The sequence below is a fragment of the Gekko japonicus genome, unplaced genomic scaffold (assembly GCF_001447785.1).
Source record: "Gekko japonicus isolate JY-2015 unplaced genomic scaffold, Gekko_japonicus_V1.1 scaffold184, whole genome shotgun sequence".
Classification (NCBI taxonomy): domain Eukaryota; kingdom Metazoa; phylum Chordata; class Lepidosauria; order Squamata; family Gekkonidae; genus Gekko; species Gekko japonicus.
The window spans coordinates 814569-831190 of record NW_015159715.1 but is presented as its reverse complement, the minus strand read 5'-3'; the positions used below and the strand labels follow the sequence as shown (position 1 = coordinate 831190).

General features: G+C 43.4%; 1 protein-coding gene across 1 annotated transcript in view; it reads right to left on the bottom strand.

Annotated features, from left to right (window-relative positions):
• Positions 1–16622, bottom strand: part of MYB (v-myb avian myeloblastosis viral oncogene homolog) — a 58461-nt gene that overhangs the window by 25708 nt on the left and 16131 nt on the right. The window contains exons 2-7 of the mRNA XM_015411518.1: positions 12005–12122; positions 7188–7259; positions 6422–6514; positions 4378–4598; positions 1297–1531; positions 18–98 (exon numbers count right to left, since the gene is read on the bottom strand). Of these exons, the coding sequence (XP_015267004.1) occupies positions 18–98; positions 1297–1531; positions 4378–4598; positions 6422–6514; positions 7188–7259; positions 12005–12122 (820 nt within the window). The remainder of the gene's footprint in view (positions 1–17; positions 99–1296; positions 1532–4377; positions 4599–6421; positions 6515–7187; positions 7260–12004; positions 12123–16622) is intronic.

Below are 16622 nucleotides of genomic sequence, written 5' to 3'. Positions count from 1 at the left end.
CTTTTAAACTTATCTACCTGAATAGCTGCAGCAGCTGGCTGGGGAACATTAACAATATTTACATGCAGTGCTACTGGATATGGGATATGAGCAGAGACCTAGACCAAAAAGCAAAGAAAGCCCAAATTAATTATGCTGTTCACATAATTTCCAATAGCATGGTTGGTTTAAACATCAAGCACAGTCTATGCTTTGCACACCAATCATTATCTTTCTTCAAAACAAATTAGGACCACGTTCTGAATGAAACAACTGAAGTAAGGCCCTTTAAGATGGGGCGTGTGTTACACTTATAACCTGCCCTCCCAGCTTCGGCCGGCTCAGGGCGGCTTACAACAGCATCAAAACAACAATAAATAGTGTCATAATCCTAAAACCATAACAATCATAACATTAAAAAGGTGCTAACAATAATCATTTAACAATTAAACAATTTAACATTACATCTGAGACGGCGCGCAGGTTTCCATGCCATCCTAGTGGTTGATCCCGATCGAATACTGTACGGGTGGCTCAGGCTGCTTTAAGACTTTGAGGGGACAGGGCACTCTCCCCCGGGGGTGGCTCCTAATTGAACGCCTGGCAGAACAGCTCCGTCTTACAGGCCCTGCGGAACTGTATAATTATAGTATCGTGAGCATGTATTTGTTTATAAAAAATCTGACCACATATATCAAAACCCGAGTGTTGGCTTGTGGTGCAAAGGAAACTAAGAAAGCAGGAAGCAGATCCATGGCATGATTTATAGTTCCCCAAGGGAACAACACCCCCCCCCAAAAAAATAGATGCTAGTGGCTCCTTGCATAGCCTAAAGCTTTATCAGGGTGGCACTGATTAGTCAGCATGCCTTTGGGGGGTTTTTTGGCCCTGTTGGGACAAAAACAAAAACTGTGCTGCCAGAAGTTCAGGGGAGGATTTGGGCATCCCCTGCAACTGAGCATTCCTTGTTATAAAGGCTTATCCCTTTGCCCAGGGCAATAAGGCATCATGGGGTGATAGCATAACCCAGAGACTAAGCTTGCCAGGCATTTCTTCTTCCATTTCTCTGAAAAGGCATGTAAGGATTCATCACTGTGTGTAAGGACAAGACATGTCTATCAATGGCTTCTAGCCACAATAGCTAAATGGAACCTCCCTACTTAGACACAGTAAGCTTCTGAATACCAGTTCCCGTCTGGAGTGGGGAGGGCAAACAAAAGGGCAGTTGGCTTTAGTTGTCAGTTCTCTAAAGTATCTAGCCGGCCACTGTGGGAAACAAAATGCGATCAACCTAATGAACTGTTCCTACCAGCTTACATTTTGCGTCTCAGAAATATGATAATAGGAGTAGTCACTGGTAGGTGTGGTCTGAGTGGCTGTCGGCAGCTGCACAGAAGGCGGAGTGGGAGTGTAGCCCACTAAATGGTTAGTCTTCGGGAAACTGGCAGCTACTGAAGGTTGGCTGGCTTTTGAGGACTCCTGAAGATAACCTTCTTGTTCAACTTTTCGACGCATTGTAGAATTCCAGTGGTTCTTGATAGCATTATCAGTTCTGCACAAGTAGACATGCATATAAAAATACTGTTAACCAAAAAAGATGGGTCAAGGCAGCAGATTAACACAAAACAGCTTCATAAACATTCAGCAGCATCTGATGCAATGTAATGGTCTTTATATCACAATGTGTCCTAATGAGATGTATCCTACCCAAGGTTGCAGGAAGTTTCTCTAGCCAAAGAAGCCTTCCTCTAGCCTAAGTGGCTCTTCCATTAGAAGAGAAGAAGAATAGGTTTTATACTCAGCTTTTCTCTACCTTAAGGAGTCTCAAAGCAGCTTACAATCGCCTTTCCTTCCTTTCCCTGCAACAGTCACCTTGTGCGGTAGGCCGGGCTGGCAGAGTTCTGAGAGAACCATGACTGGCCCAAGGTCACGGAATCAAACCCGGTCCTGTAGATTAGAGTCCAATGCTCATTAACCACTACACCACGCTGGCTCTCTTCCATTAGTGGAAGAACGAGTTAAGTGGAGGAAGTCTCCTTAGGCTGGAAAAGGGCTTTGAGCAAACTTTGCTCAGTGGAATGATAGGGTGCAGGTCAGTGATTTCACATGCCTCAACAAGCCCACAACAAACTGATTTTTGTCATTATCAGAATGTCTGCTCTGTATCAGCAGTCCCCTGTAATTAACTGGCAATAAACAAATTAAATTTTGACAAAGGCTTCCCTGCATTCCTGATTCCAGTCCTGAAGCCAACTCTCATTATTCTTCTTTCTCAATTTATCTCTACTTGGAGAAATGAATCCTTCCTGCTGTACCCCATATCCCTATGCTGTCGCACAGTATGTGCTCCAATTTCATAGTTGTTAGGTACACCAAGCCTTGTGAAAAATGTTGCCATTCCAAACTCTCCTGCATTCACACACGCATGAAGCTGCCTTATGCTGAATCAGGGTCAGTACTGTTTGCTCAGACTGGCATCAGCTCTCCAGGGGCTCAGGCTGAGGTCTTTCACATCCCCTACGGCCTGGTCCTTTTAACTGGAAAAGCTGGCAACTGAATTGGGACCTTCTGCATGCAGGCTCTTCCCCCGAACCACAGCCCCTCCCCAGTTCCACTATTGTGCAGACAATGCAAGATGGCCCTTCTCCAAGAAATTTTCTTAGCAACAACCCAGAACTGAAAACGGTCATCTAATCAGATTAATAGATAACATAGCTTTTCTGGGATTCAGGATGTGTGTGTGGTTACTGCAGGTTAATTGCAACTCATTCTGGGCTGCTGGCATCAACTCTTGACAACTGGGCAGTTTGTGGCCACTCTAGGACATCTATCTTCATGTCTAATCATGGTGAATCAATTCCTTTCTAAAGTATGGGAACAGACATACTAGAATAGTGCGAGCTGGATTTTTTCACCTGCAATGTGGTCATTCAGAGGGCTTCGAGTACTGTATTACTGCAGCATTAATTTAGGCTGCGACCATACGCACAATTAGACCCGCCATAGGTGCGAATGCCAGGCAGATTTAAAGGGCGTGATCAGACAACATCATCTGGGAAGTGCCCTGCAGCCGTCGGCAACCCGTTCTGCTCCGCCACAGAAGTGAAGTTAAAAGACACTGGGGAAAATCCAGTACTTAACAGGTTGTAATGGACCATGGGCGGACTTTCCCCTGTCTGATCGCTCCAGCGCGCTCTCATGGCGTTGGGATGATCTGATCAGGCCATCCCGACTCCTTGCCATAGGTTTCCCCCCCTTCTCAGTATGCGCATCATCACAAACTCCACAGGGAGCCCTCAGTGCGGAGATGCGATTCATCGATTCCTCGTTTAAGCGCATTGGAAACAAACAGCAAAAAAAACCCCCAACTCGACTTACTCGCGGTTGCGTCTGATCACACAGTGGTGGGCTGTGCCCGTAGCTTCCAAGTACTGTGTGATTGCGCAACTGTGGGTCAAATTCCTCCAGAGGAAACAGCCTCACTTCCCCTCCCCTTCATCTGGCACATGTGACCACAACCTTAGATGGTTATGTTACCATAGGTCATAAAGTATTTTTCTATTTATTACAGGGCTGCTTCATCCTTGTCTTCTGGAACACGGATTGTGTGGTGCTTGTGGGCATTTGCATAGAGGAGTTCAGTTAGTCTCATTTCCCACAAATACATATTACAATAAGATACGTTTCCTTCCTTTATAAAGACAGGTTGACACAATCACCAAGATTCCTTTCCTTTCTGCCCTTTAAAAAGGTGGAATCTTGTAGAGCTGCCACCATCACTTGCAATCACAAAGGGCGGGGAGAGGGGAGATCTCACTATGTGTCCATAAATAATAACAGCCAATCAGAGTTGTCAACTGACTACCAGTGTAGACAGGCTTTTTTCAATTTCTGTGAGCAGTTGTGAAAGGATTGTTGAATCCTGACCCTACTGAATCATTTGCCCTCTGTGACCTGACTATGTGGGCCATGTACAGACAATACAAACATATTTTTCTTAAACCTGATTTTAAAGTGTAGCTAATTGCTAAAGGTGAAGAACTGGTGGCCTAAAAGGGTATCCTGGGAATTTGCTCAGCCTTAAGTAATCTCAGATTGTTTGCCTGGTCCTTTAGAGAGAAGACCTAGTAACTTCCTTAAGCTGCTTCTTCCATTATCCAGACAGAAACATTTCCTTAAGACACTCTAACTTCAAATGAGATCACAAAATAATGCAAACACTTTAACCTATCTGATTTGGCCATGAATCCATTCACATACATTAATTAATCAGTAGCAACATTTGACTTTTAATGCACATTTTCTTTGCTAAGCTAAAGGAGACAAAAGAAACAGCATTGCCACTCCTTCCCCAGCTGTTTCTTTCCTTTTAAAAAACCTGCTACTCTATGTCATTACCGTCCAGGCAGCAACTTTGCAATTTCTGCCCATCTGTTTCCCAGCCTCTTGTGCGCCTGGTAAATTATTCTATCTTCTTCTTCTGTCCAGGAGGTTTTTTTAACTTCTGGATTCAAATGGTTATGCCACCGCTCCCTGCATTGTTTCCCGATCCTTCCTTTCAAGTGTTTGGCGATGACAGACCAGCGCTTGGGGCCATATTTCTGCACGAGCTCTATCACCTTCAAACAAGCACAGAAACACTACCTCTAAACATCCAGTATTATACAGAGAGGCCTGACTGTAATCACACACTGTTAAATAAAATTTACCCAGTTAAAGAAAATTTACTAAACTGTATCTTTTAACTAAGTGACAGATTGAAACTGTATAAATTTGTATAGAACAGTATTTCTGAAGAGAAAACATATTAGATGATGTACACATTGTGTTGTACCAGGCGCCATCTTAGAAGAGGCATTCTCTCCTGTGCAAGATCACGATTAATACCCACAGAGACCCACTAGAGTCTGACAGCACATCTTTTCTTCCCTCCTCCCTCCTGCATTTAGGAGGGCATTTTGTGTTGCCAGGGGAGGAGAGAGGCAAAAAAATTGTGCTCTGCAGGCCTATATTTTTCTGTCTGCAGATACGCTTCAGTGGGTGCAATCCCAGTTTCCAACAACTTTCATACTACCCCTACAAGGAAGTCTATCATTATGCTGGAAACAAAGAGAGATCAGAATAACTGCAAAACATTTGCAGGAAAAAAATGATGAGTGTGTAGGTACCCTTTACAGCAGTTCTTTCCTACACAGTGGTCCAATGGTTATTGGTGGAAAGTGCTGCCAAATTGCAGCTGGCTTCCAGTGTTCCCACTTTCGATGAACAGAGGGGGTTCGCCATGGCCTGCCTCTGCATAGTGACCCTGGATTTCCTTGGTGGTCTCCCATCCAAGTACTAACTAGGGCTGACCCTGCTTAGCTTCTGAGATCTGAGAAAATTGGGCTAGCTTGAGCAGGCCCTTAACTAGGAATTTTTCTGGGGAGGGGTGCCAGCCGCTAATTTAATTAACATAACTAATTAAATTAGTTTCATTGATTAAATTAAGACAGCCAAGGAGGGAGAAAGGCGGCCTCACTAGGTCTTCATGCTCGTTCTTGGTGGGGGGGGGGGGAGAGAGAGAGAGAGAGAGAGAGAGAGAGAAGGCTGCAGCGGCTCACTGATTCCCACCCTGCTCGCCTTGGAGGGGATTCTCAAGCCAGACAGTGGTGGTAGCAGCCTGACGCTTCTCACTTGGCCTCAGCTGCTCCTCACACTGTGGCGGGCTGCCGGCATGGAGCTCAGCCTCCGCAGCAAAGAACCTGGACCCGGCTTCCCCTCCTTTCTGAAAGTGGTGACTGCCTAATGGTGGTAAGGAGCGTCTTCTCCCTCTCTCTCCCCTCCTCTGTGCCTGCCGCAAAAGGCTGGCTCCCTGACCCAGCATGGGGGAGCGCCACTTTTCTTCTTCATGGGGGCCCTACTGCACCCCTCCGCTGGCTATGGCCCTGGTGGGGGCATTTTGATGGGGGCACCCCTGATGTGATAGGGGGCACTGCCTTCTCCCTCCCCCGCTGGCTACGGCCCTGAGCCGTCCAGACATGGCCCCATTGTTATTACCGTATGAGAAATAAGAGGAGCTGAGATTCAAACACAGTGGATTTCCTACAGCTACCTCAAGATACCATGGCTGAACTATAAGTCAGGGTTCTTCCTGAATCCAGTACCATCTCAAGCAGGGTTATACCCTGCTAAGCCCACTGACTTTAATGAATGTAGAAGGGTGTAACTCTTCTTAGGATGGTATTGTTGGCCTCCTGGTCACCACACTATAGCAGACCTCATGCAGAGAGTTCACTTCAGCAATGACCTACAGCGCTGGATTCCAACAGCAACTCAAGGGTTTTGAAGATTATTATTTAATATGAGGAGACCCTAAATAAGCACAGCTATTATTTCAATATATATGAATGTAGGCACAAAACCTCCTGCCAATTAATCAGTACTATTTTTTAAAATTACTTACCCGTTGATCTTCTTCTTTCGTCCATGGGCCCTTGATAAGCTCTGGATTTAGTACCTTTTGCCACCGATGCTGGCACTGCACATCTGTCCGATTCTAACAGAATGATGACAACAACAAAATTTCCCCTCAAACAATTACATCAATGCTACAGACAGAAGCAAAACTTCCACTTTTTTCATTTATCTCAGTATTGTAGCTTTACACCAGTGATCTGAATATTTGCTTGCTTGACAAAAAATCTTTTTGTTCACATCAAAATTAACAAACGTAATAAGCAAAAGACTAGTGATAGAAGTAAAAGAACTGTACAACTTTTTCATAATTTTTTACCAGCAATTACTAACCAGAACCTTGGTTATATCATAAGAGATTAGTTACCCAAAATAATAACGTTCACCTGCAGCATTTCAACAATTACATTAAAAAAATTACTAACAAAACTGTGTTTAGTAAGTAGCAGCCCTTATGGAGTAAAGCCAATTTCTGTTCTGTACTAAGGTTTTTTTTTGTTCCACTGATATATACGATGTACCAACCATCTGTTGTATATAAAATCCCCCCAAAGGCTTTTTAGCATTTTCCTTCCTCCATTTCACATGAGAAGTGAAAGAAATACATTAAAACATGAGTGTACATGGTACAGTTTTCTGCAAGCCTCCCAAATTGCTATAATTGCATTGTCCACATCTGTAATTATGAAACAACTTCTCCCCCTTTCGCCCAATGATAAATGTGTGGTTATAAACAGAAAATGAGGTCTACTTACAGGAAGGAAATTGGCAATAACTTTCCAATCTTCTGTGCCATTCTGCTCCACAAGTTGCTTTAGCTTCTCATCCTAAGAGCCATCAAGAAAAGGCTATATAAGCACCAGTCAATGGCTTGTTTCAAATTTGAAAGATTAAAAAAAGAAGATAATAACTAGACTTGACTAAGTACTACTGCGCCTCTGCCTTTGCAAAGGGAAATACTCCAGTTTAATTGTGCTACTTTCTGGGTTACAAGTACAACTTAAAATTATTTCACTGGAAAATAGTATGACTTTGTATTTTGAACAAGTAGCCTAAATTGGATTCAGCACTGGAAGCTATGCAGTAAAAAAAAAAAAAAAGATCTGAATAATTAAGTCTTCTTTTAAAATGTCCTGCTTGTATTTTAATATACGTGGGCTGCAATCCTGCGCACACTTAACTCAGGTCTTACTACCTGCAGTCATTTAAGCCAGTTTGAACCCAAACTGTGAATTGCCACACTAGCAGACAAGTGTAGAAGTCTGCATACAACAACCACTGAACATAACCTGTCTGTGTACTACTGATGCAGTGAATATTATCTATGAATCCTACCCTTCCTCAAGAGAGCACACAGCTTCCTACAAGGAGTATCTATCCTCACAATTACCTAGTGTGAGACAAGGCAGCACTGTACATTACAATAGTACAGTCCTGCTGCCCAAAGAGGCATACGCACCTGTTATCTCACTCAGCGGTGTGTAGTAAAACTTAACTGTGTTCTAACATCATTACTCTGACTCCTTCCCCATCTTGTATCATTAGCTGGAAGTTGGAGGGAAATGCACAACTTGATAATGTTAGAACACAGATAAATTTTGCTGCATTTTTTAAAAAGAGAGGGGTTTTTTTTTACATATGTAGTTTCACATGCAGATACTTGCCCAAGGACTCCAGTAAGTTACACAACAAAGAACAGAGTCACACTAGTCCTTCCCTACCCCCTATCTTACACTCCATCCAGTCTTCCACACTGGTGCTGTTACATCACAGCAAACACCATCACATTGCACTGGAATGAACAGAAATAAATGGGAAATTCATTAATACACCACTGTAGGAATCGTAAAAATCTAGGGATGCCAGCCTCCAGGTGGGACTTGGACATCCCAGAATTACCGCTCATCTCCAGACTACAGAGATCAGGTCCCCTGGAGAAAATGGCTGTTTTGGAAAGTGGACTCTGTGGCATTGTACCTCACTGAGGTCCCTGCCCTTCCTAGGCTCCACCCCCAAATTTCTAGGAGTCCATCAACCTGGCAACCCCAGTATTTTAACAACAGCCACTAGGGTGTAGCAGTAAATATGTCAGAGAGAGTGAGAGAGAGAGACCCATGTTTAAGAACAACAACGTTTTATTCCTGCTATAAGCTTTTGTTTGCCTGCACACTTCTTCTTTGGAGGGGGGGAGAGCTAAAGAGAACACACCAGAGAAAGAGATGGATTCCCCTTTCCATTTCTAACAAATGGGGGAGGGAAGAAATCTGACAGCACGGCTTGCATTCCTTATTAGTGAAAGAGAGCAAGAGTCCAGCAGCACCTTAATGACTAACAAAATTCGTGGCAGGATAGGAGCTTTTGTGAGTCATTGCTCACTTCTTCAGATACAGCTAGAATGTGAGTCCATCTGTCCTTATATCTTGGAAAGCGAAGTGATTTCAGACGCCAAATGACAATAGCAGGCATTGGTAATGAGAAGAAACCTAGGTCTCAATTCAGTCCAGGAGGATGCATTGTCTTGAGCTTCATTATCAGTTGTAATTCAGCAGTCTCTCTTTCTAGCCTCCCTTTCAAACTCCTTTGTAAGAGAACTACTACTCTTAGGTCAGCAACTGAATGTCCTGGAAGGTTAAAATGTCCCCCCACTGATTTTTTAATGCTGTGGTTTCTAATAGCAGTAGAAAGAGTAAGAGTCCAGTAGAACCTTTAAAGACTAAAACAATTTGTGGTAGAATATGTGCTTTCATGAGTCACTGCTTACTTCTTCAGACTTATTTCTATTTATTCTTTGCATCCTCCTGGACGGAATCCTCCAGTGCCAAATTGACCAGTACTGATATTTCCACGCCTACTACCCTTCTGCATATTACACCTAATCCAATCAAGCCTACTATTGCCATTTGGCATCTGAAATCATCTTTATAAAGTTTATCTCTCTGGTATCTCATGTTATATTTTATGACACAAATGGCTTGGCCCAGCCCGACAAAGTGAGATTTATGCCAGATCCGGCCCTCGTAACAAATGAGTTCGACACCTTGGTCTTACAGCCTGTAACATGCATTGGCAGAAGTGTGGAGATGCTACACGTGTTGGACCAAGGGGTTCTCCAACATTATGCCAAGTATATGAAATGCCACTTTGCATTCTCAATGGCTCCCACTCAATGTTCCCTCTAAGCTGTGGGGTCTTGTGAGCAAAAATTCTGCTTTGTGAGCTACTGGCATTAAAGTTGTGAGCAAGAGATTTGGCTGCTGGATAAACTAGTTTGCTCTGGAGCCGTCCTTCCTGAGCCAAGACAAAAATGTGTGAGCCAGAGGCTCAAAAACCGTGAGCTAGCTCACACTAACTCAGCTTAGAGGGAACACTGCTCCCACTTGTAAGGACAATGAGGTTAAATGTTTACATTTACCTTTAGCCACTGTATAACCTAGTACTGAATTCCTGGTTTGTGGACTAGGCAGCAAGACAGCAATCTCCCTAAAACTTCTGAGGAGTCACACTGAGAAAGTTCTTTAAAAACTGCTGTCTTGTGATAACTTGACCTAATAACCTTTACCAAAAATTTAGGAAGCAGAACACTGGATCAAGAAGACTACTTAACCAGGGGTCATTTCCTGCAGGAGCACACAGGAGCAGAACTCCAGCAGTAAGGAGCCCAGGGGGCGGGCACATGCAACAAGCCCCGCCCCCTGCTCCCAGCAGCCCTCTCTTGGGGTACGAGGAGCAAGAAGCAGCCAGGTAAGTTGCACAGCCCGCCTGCCCCCGCCTTCATGTACAAGATCTCCCTCTTCTGTGAGGGCAGATCTGCGTGTTCCCCCCCATAGCTAGCAATCCAAAACAGTCCAGTGGCACCTTTAAGACCAAGTTTTATTCAGGTACAAGCGCTCCCTCCTCTGTGAGGGCAGATCTGCACGCCCCCCCCCCCCATAGCTAGCAATCCAAAACAGTCCAGTAGAGCCTGAGCGGTGGGTGTTGCCTTCTAATAAGTTATGTTGCCTTCTAATAAGTTATGCTAATGAGCTCCTGCACCTCTTTTTCTACTAAATGATCCCAGCTTAAGACTGCTGCAAAAACATCCCAACAATCTACAGATGCTTTTGAGAAAAGACCTATTAATGTTGATATATCAACATCAGAGAGTGATCTTTATCAAGCCAAAATAATATTATGAAAATTGAATGCACAAAAATGAAGACTGCTTAAACTACCACTCAATCTCAGCTTTACAAAGCAAATTTCTTATCACTGCCCTTTATGCAGAAAATGTAAGAGTGATAATGTGAGTTAAAGTTACCAGAGTACTCAATTGCATACACTTGACTTTCCAAAAGAGGGTACATATTTAATGTACATTTGGATGTTTCTTTGGTATTTTAAGAACGGCTATTCCAGAAGTGCAATTCAGTTGCTTAGAAGCTTTGCTTGCCCCACTTGCATGGAGTATACCTTAAACCACTGGCTCCTCATGCATTTCGGTAAGGACTCATCTCCTGCAGAATCAAGTGTCTTTATCTGGTACCCAGTGCCTGAATCAACAGTTCCCAACTCCATAGCTGATTTGTGTGTAATGCAGTGGTGAGTCTATGTGAAGGGAAGCAAGCCCCATGTCACTCTCTTCGCAACACCTGAAACCTGGTGACCCATCCATAAGAAGATCAGTAATTTGTGCTCTGCTGCCTGCCATTCTAAAATGCTTTACAGCCTTCATGGCTCATGTGGCAACCACTGAAGACAAATAACATTGATATTAATGAAATGCAGTTGAAGGTTGACGTCAAAATTTTTCCTGTTTTATCACCTCATGGCCTGTCACTGTGTAATATTGTAACTTAGCCATAAAGTAGCACACAAATCAGAATAATAATGTTCAACAGGGTTTTCAGTTTTATCACCTCATGGCCTGTCACTGTGTATTATTGTAACTTAGAATAATGAGAATAATAATGTTCAACAGGGTTTTCAATGGCTTCAATAACTCTGGATCAGGTACATAAAGCCAATTCCAACACCCATACTACACAGCAGGCCAACTGTCTCAAACTCACTTGAGATTTGGTTACAAATCCAACTCCAGAACGTACAAGGGGGAAGCAAGGCTGCCTCTCCTTTCCCCCCAGGACCCAGTGAAGTGAATCTCATTCCATGGTCTTGTACAGGGAAAGGTATGCAGCCATGGAAACCACAGGGTGGAGAAGGCACGGTTCTCATTCCAGACCCTTCGGTCTCCCAGGTCAAAGCACTTGCAAGTGTGACTCCTCCACCAGCAAATCTCCTACTTCTTTTTCCTATTGCAGCCATTCTCCACTGCTCCTGGACTGTGTGTCAATCTCTGCCCCTTGTCTCACCATCTGCCTGGAGGGCCACATTAGTTCCTGGTGGCCACAACTGAGAAGCCGAGCAGCAGGCAATGAAGTCCACTAATTATCTATGCCATTTCTTTTCAAAAGATGTTCCTTACAATCTAGCCTTACAATATATTAGCACAAAAGAAACTTTCTCTCTTATGATGACAAAGACCAGATTTCCCCCCCTACATTCCTATCTTTTTGAGGCACACACTGCTATTTACCTCTTCCCGGGTCCACCTGGTTTTTCCTAAATGACGTTTTCCACCCTTGGCCAACAGACCATCATAGTCATGATCGTAAACCTCGGTATCTTCATCCTCATCATCGCTACTGTAGATGCTGGAGAAATAAAACACAAGGCAAAATGGGATGGCACACAGGGGCTTTTTGAAACAACATGGTTTTCAGGAATATAGGAAAACACAAGAATCTCCGTAAAGGTTATGGGGGTAAACATTCAGAAACTTGCACTACAAGATTTTGTTCTGCATTCTGTTCTAGTATTCTGAACTGGTTCTGCTGTTTTTGGTATCCACAGATACAAGCAAAAGGTTGGCAACCTCTTTCACAGGCTGCATGTTTAGACCTGCTCAGACTGCTAGATCGGTGGCAAATTACACATTTGGCAGCCTTTCAACCAATGATGGTTTCAAATTAAAATACAGTGTTTAGGACAATAAAGAGAACAGAGGCTGTGTCCTTTGCCCAAGTACATAGTCAGAATCTCTAACCTGTGTCATATGATCTGAAGGCTTCATGCTTTTCACAGTGTTGATAAAGTACTGTGAATATTCAACTCTCTGATGAAAAATGACCTCACTACTTTAAAACATTTAAAACAGGGGGAAATATTCAATAGTGACTGGATGATAAAATAATAGCTGAATCCTATGCATGCCTAATCAGAAATCCTAATGACTTGCTCTGGACTTCATGCTTCCCTTCTAGGGGCACATACCTGGGAACAAGGCTGCAATCCCAAACACATTTATCAGGAAGTGACCCTCAGTGAAGTCACTGAGATTTACTTCTGAGGTAATAGAAGTACATCATGCAGCATCCCCCAATGAATTTAATAGGTCTGATTCTCAAACAAAAACAGACAGCACTGCACTGCATGAGTGGAAAGAATCATAACCTAAAAATATTCTAGGGCAATGGGCTCTCAAAACACCACAAGGCCATCAAGTGATCACTTTGTTTTGTCAATAAAGAGTAGTATCAACAAACTCATAACTCATGGCCAGCTACAGCTATAACTGAGAACACATCTACAGTCTGAAACCTTCACAGCACCCAAGTGAATGATCACATTATTTCATTATCAATATTTTCCCTATTTCTGGCCCATCTGAAGTATTTCCAAGGGCTGTCAGTAAGTCAATAAGTTCTCTATACACAGTGCTGAGTAGAAGCAATCCGGTTTTCATAAACAACACTTAACCTACCCAATAAAATTAAAGCAAAGTATTTTGCAACAGGAGTTGCCTTGCTTCAATATTGTTGTGCAATGTTTTATTTCCAACTCCAAAATATAAACATGACTTCTGAAACCTCAACTCGCAGATTGTATCTACAGTACAAAAGAAAATATGGATAGTTTGGGGCTAATTACTGTGATATATAAATTGGATGAAGTTCAAATACCATTTTAAAATGTATTTTGATAAATAAGCTAATTAAGACAATCCAGGCTAACACTGGAACAATTAAAGACCTTCTATTTAAAGGTTAAGAATGTCAAATCAGTTACACAGAAGGAGCATCACTGAGGTCAATAGGATTACTCAGAAGTAGTGCTTTATAGGTTGATGCTTAATTGCTCTACTATGAGGCAGTAGACTGCCATAATGCAAACTTCCAACTATTTCCAAATAAAGGTAATTTTTTAACTGAATTTTTAGCTTTAAAACTTTTGGCTGAGGTCTACACAACAGAAATAGCACTACTTTATCTCAGAATAGCACATGATTCTGAAATCTACAGAAATCAGATGCTGAAATGGAGAGGCCACCCTCGGGCCTAGCTAAATGTCAAAACAAAGTCACCAGCTCCACCCTTAATATCTACTATCACTAAACTATCCTGACATGTGTGAAGTAAGCCTGCTGGTATGGAGTATGTGGTTAATGACATAGTGAAACATAGTGGCTAGGGTGGGCTCAGAAGTGAGGTTTCAACTTGAGTCACTTTAAATTCGAATTTAAGTTGTTATGGGATTAGGGACAAAACATATTTATTTACTTTATTTTTTGTGAGTATTTTGCATTTGCGTGTGTGCTGTGTGCTTGTGAGCCTGGAAGTCATGGTGACCTCTGGCGACCCCTAGTGGGACTAGGATGTTTCAGAGAGGTGGCTTTGATATTACCTGCCTCAGTGTCCCGGCCCTGGTATTCCATGGAGGTCGCCCGTCCAAGTACCTGCCAGGGTCAGCCCTGCTTAGCTTTCGAGAGCTGACAAGATCCGGTTTGCCTGGGCTTATGCAGGTCATGTTTATTTACTTTATCAGTACCCCAATCTTCTCCAGAATGGTTACCTGAAGTGGCTTACAACATTCACCCATTTTATTCTCACGATGACTCTGTGAGACAGGTTAGGCTGAGAAAACACAACTGACCCAAGGTCACCCAGCAAGCTTCCAAGGCAGAGTGAGGATATGAATCTGGCGCTCCCAGATCCTGAGCTGACATTGTAACCTCTACCCCATGCTTGTTCTTGCGATCATAACCACGGGCACACTCATCAAAACTTATCAGCACACTCACATAATGCATCTGTTGCTGGACTGTGCCACTTTGGACTGCAGGTGGTAGATCAAACATCTGAATGCTTTCTCTTGTTAAAAAACCAACAACATCCCTACACCACAGAAACAGCATCTTACAGAGATAACTGGCCTAGAATCTTTCTCCCTTGTTAGTGTTGTATATTCTTGGAGAATGTATATTGGGGAGTATTCAAACATGCAATCCCCCACCCAGAGCCCAAAGTAGTACGGTCCAGCATCAGTAGTACAGTTCAACATTATAGGTCTAATGCAGGACACGTAGCTCTGGCTGCTAAAAGAATGTCTTCCTTAAGTGCTAGTTTTCAGCCACTTTACATACTTGGGTCCACAGTGATTTACCTTACAGGGTTTGTAAAACCAGGTGCATACTAAAAGTGCCATTTAAGTTACACTTCTGGGTATTGCCCTGCAACTCAATAGACACTCTTTACTACAGACATGTTGGTTCTGTATGCCACTGAGTCAATGGAATTTCAACAAGGGTAAGTTTGAAATTTAATTAAAAGACTTACTTATATCTCTGAAGTTAATCACTAATGATGCAATCCTATGCAGCTTTACTTGGAAGGAAATCCTACTGCATTTGCAAGTTAAGTGTGCATTTGACTACAGACTGAGTCCCAATGAACCAAGTTATGCTTTACTTAAGTACCATTGCTTTCAATGAGACTGTCACAAGCTGGTGACAAACAGCCTGATCCTATGCATGTTGAACCAGAAGTATGTCCCACAGATTTCAAATGAAGTAAAGCAGAGGGACTTATTCCCAGCTAAGTATGATACAGCTACTGCCTAAAATTTCTAAGTGAATTGGCACACTATTTAGCAGAGTTGCTGCTATCCCTTTCATTTGCTCCAAAATTCTGTGTGATTCAACCAACGTTCTGTGTGATTCAACCAACACAGGCAAATCCAGTAACGGATCCCACCTTTCCTTAAAAAAAATAAATTGCACCTCTGCAACCCATGCGCAAACTATTGTTCAGTGTGCCAGAAGTCTGAAATGACTCCAGGCTTAAGGAAGTGAAGGGGTTAACAGCGACCCCACCTGCAAAGTGCTGTTTAAATGCTGTGCACTCACGAATGGCAGACACACTTTCTGCCAAGGAAACCAAATTGTGCAATCAATTTAAACAAGAGAGAAGGTGGGGGTGGGGAGGAAGTGATTTGCTGCCGCCGCTTACGACTACCCACCACTACCACGACGATCATTGGTGATTAAAGAAAAACTAAGCAGCGCATCAGTCAACCGGAGGGCAGCCGCACTTTCCTTGCTTCTGACTCATTTTGCCAAGCCCTCCGGTCAGGTGCTAGAAAGGCACAAAGCAAACCCGTCCTCTTTCCTCCTTCCCAGTGCATGTTCGCTCTCCTTGTCCGTTTCAACAGGGAAGCTGTCGACTGTTCTGCAATCCCTCCCGGAGCCAGAAGATCTTACTTCCCGTTCTTTTTAGCCTTCCACTATATAATACCGGATGTATTATTATGAACATAATTATTACGTTTTTAAAAGTCCGTCTTAGTTTCTAAGGCCGCGCCTTCGGCACTTACTGAACTATTCCCCCAATTTCCTTCTGACTGTATAAATGCAAAGTGAAAATACCCCGCTGCTTCCCCGCACAGCGCCGCCGACCTGCAGGAAGGAAGCGAATGTGAGGCCGCGAATCGTGCGGCGCCCGGGCGCTGCAAAAACGGGACAGCCCAGAGTGCATAATTAGTTCAGCGGAAATCTCTTTAGCTACTCAGGCACACACACCCCGAACCACTCTGTGCCCCCCCTATTCTCTTTCTGAACGAGGAGCAAGTCGAAAGTGCAAGGGAAACCTGCAGGGCATGCGACCCCGAGTTAGGGCTTCGCTTTCCGTGCCAAGGCAAGTCCAAGGGGGAAAGGAATGGAGAAGAAACAGCAATCGGGTGAAAAGGAAGGAGGGGAATAATCATTACCGCTGCACAGCGAAAGAGAAAGGCAAGTTCTGGCCCCACGTGGACGAGCGACTGCGCCAAGATAATTAGAAAATAATCCCGCACTGTGTGAGAGTTTCTCCAGACCACGC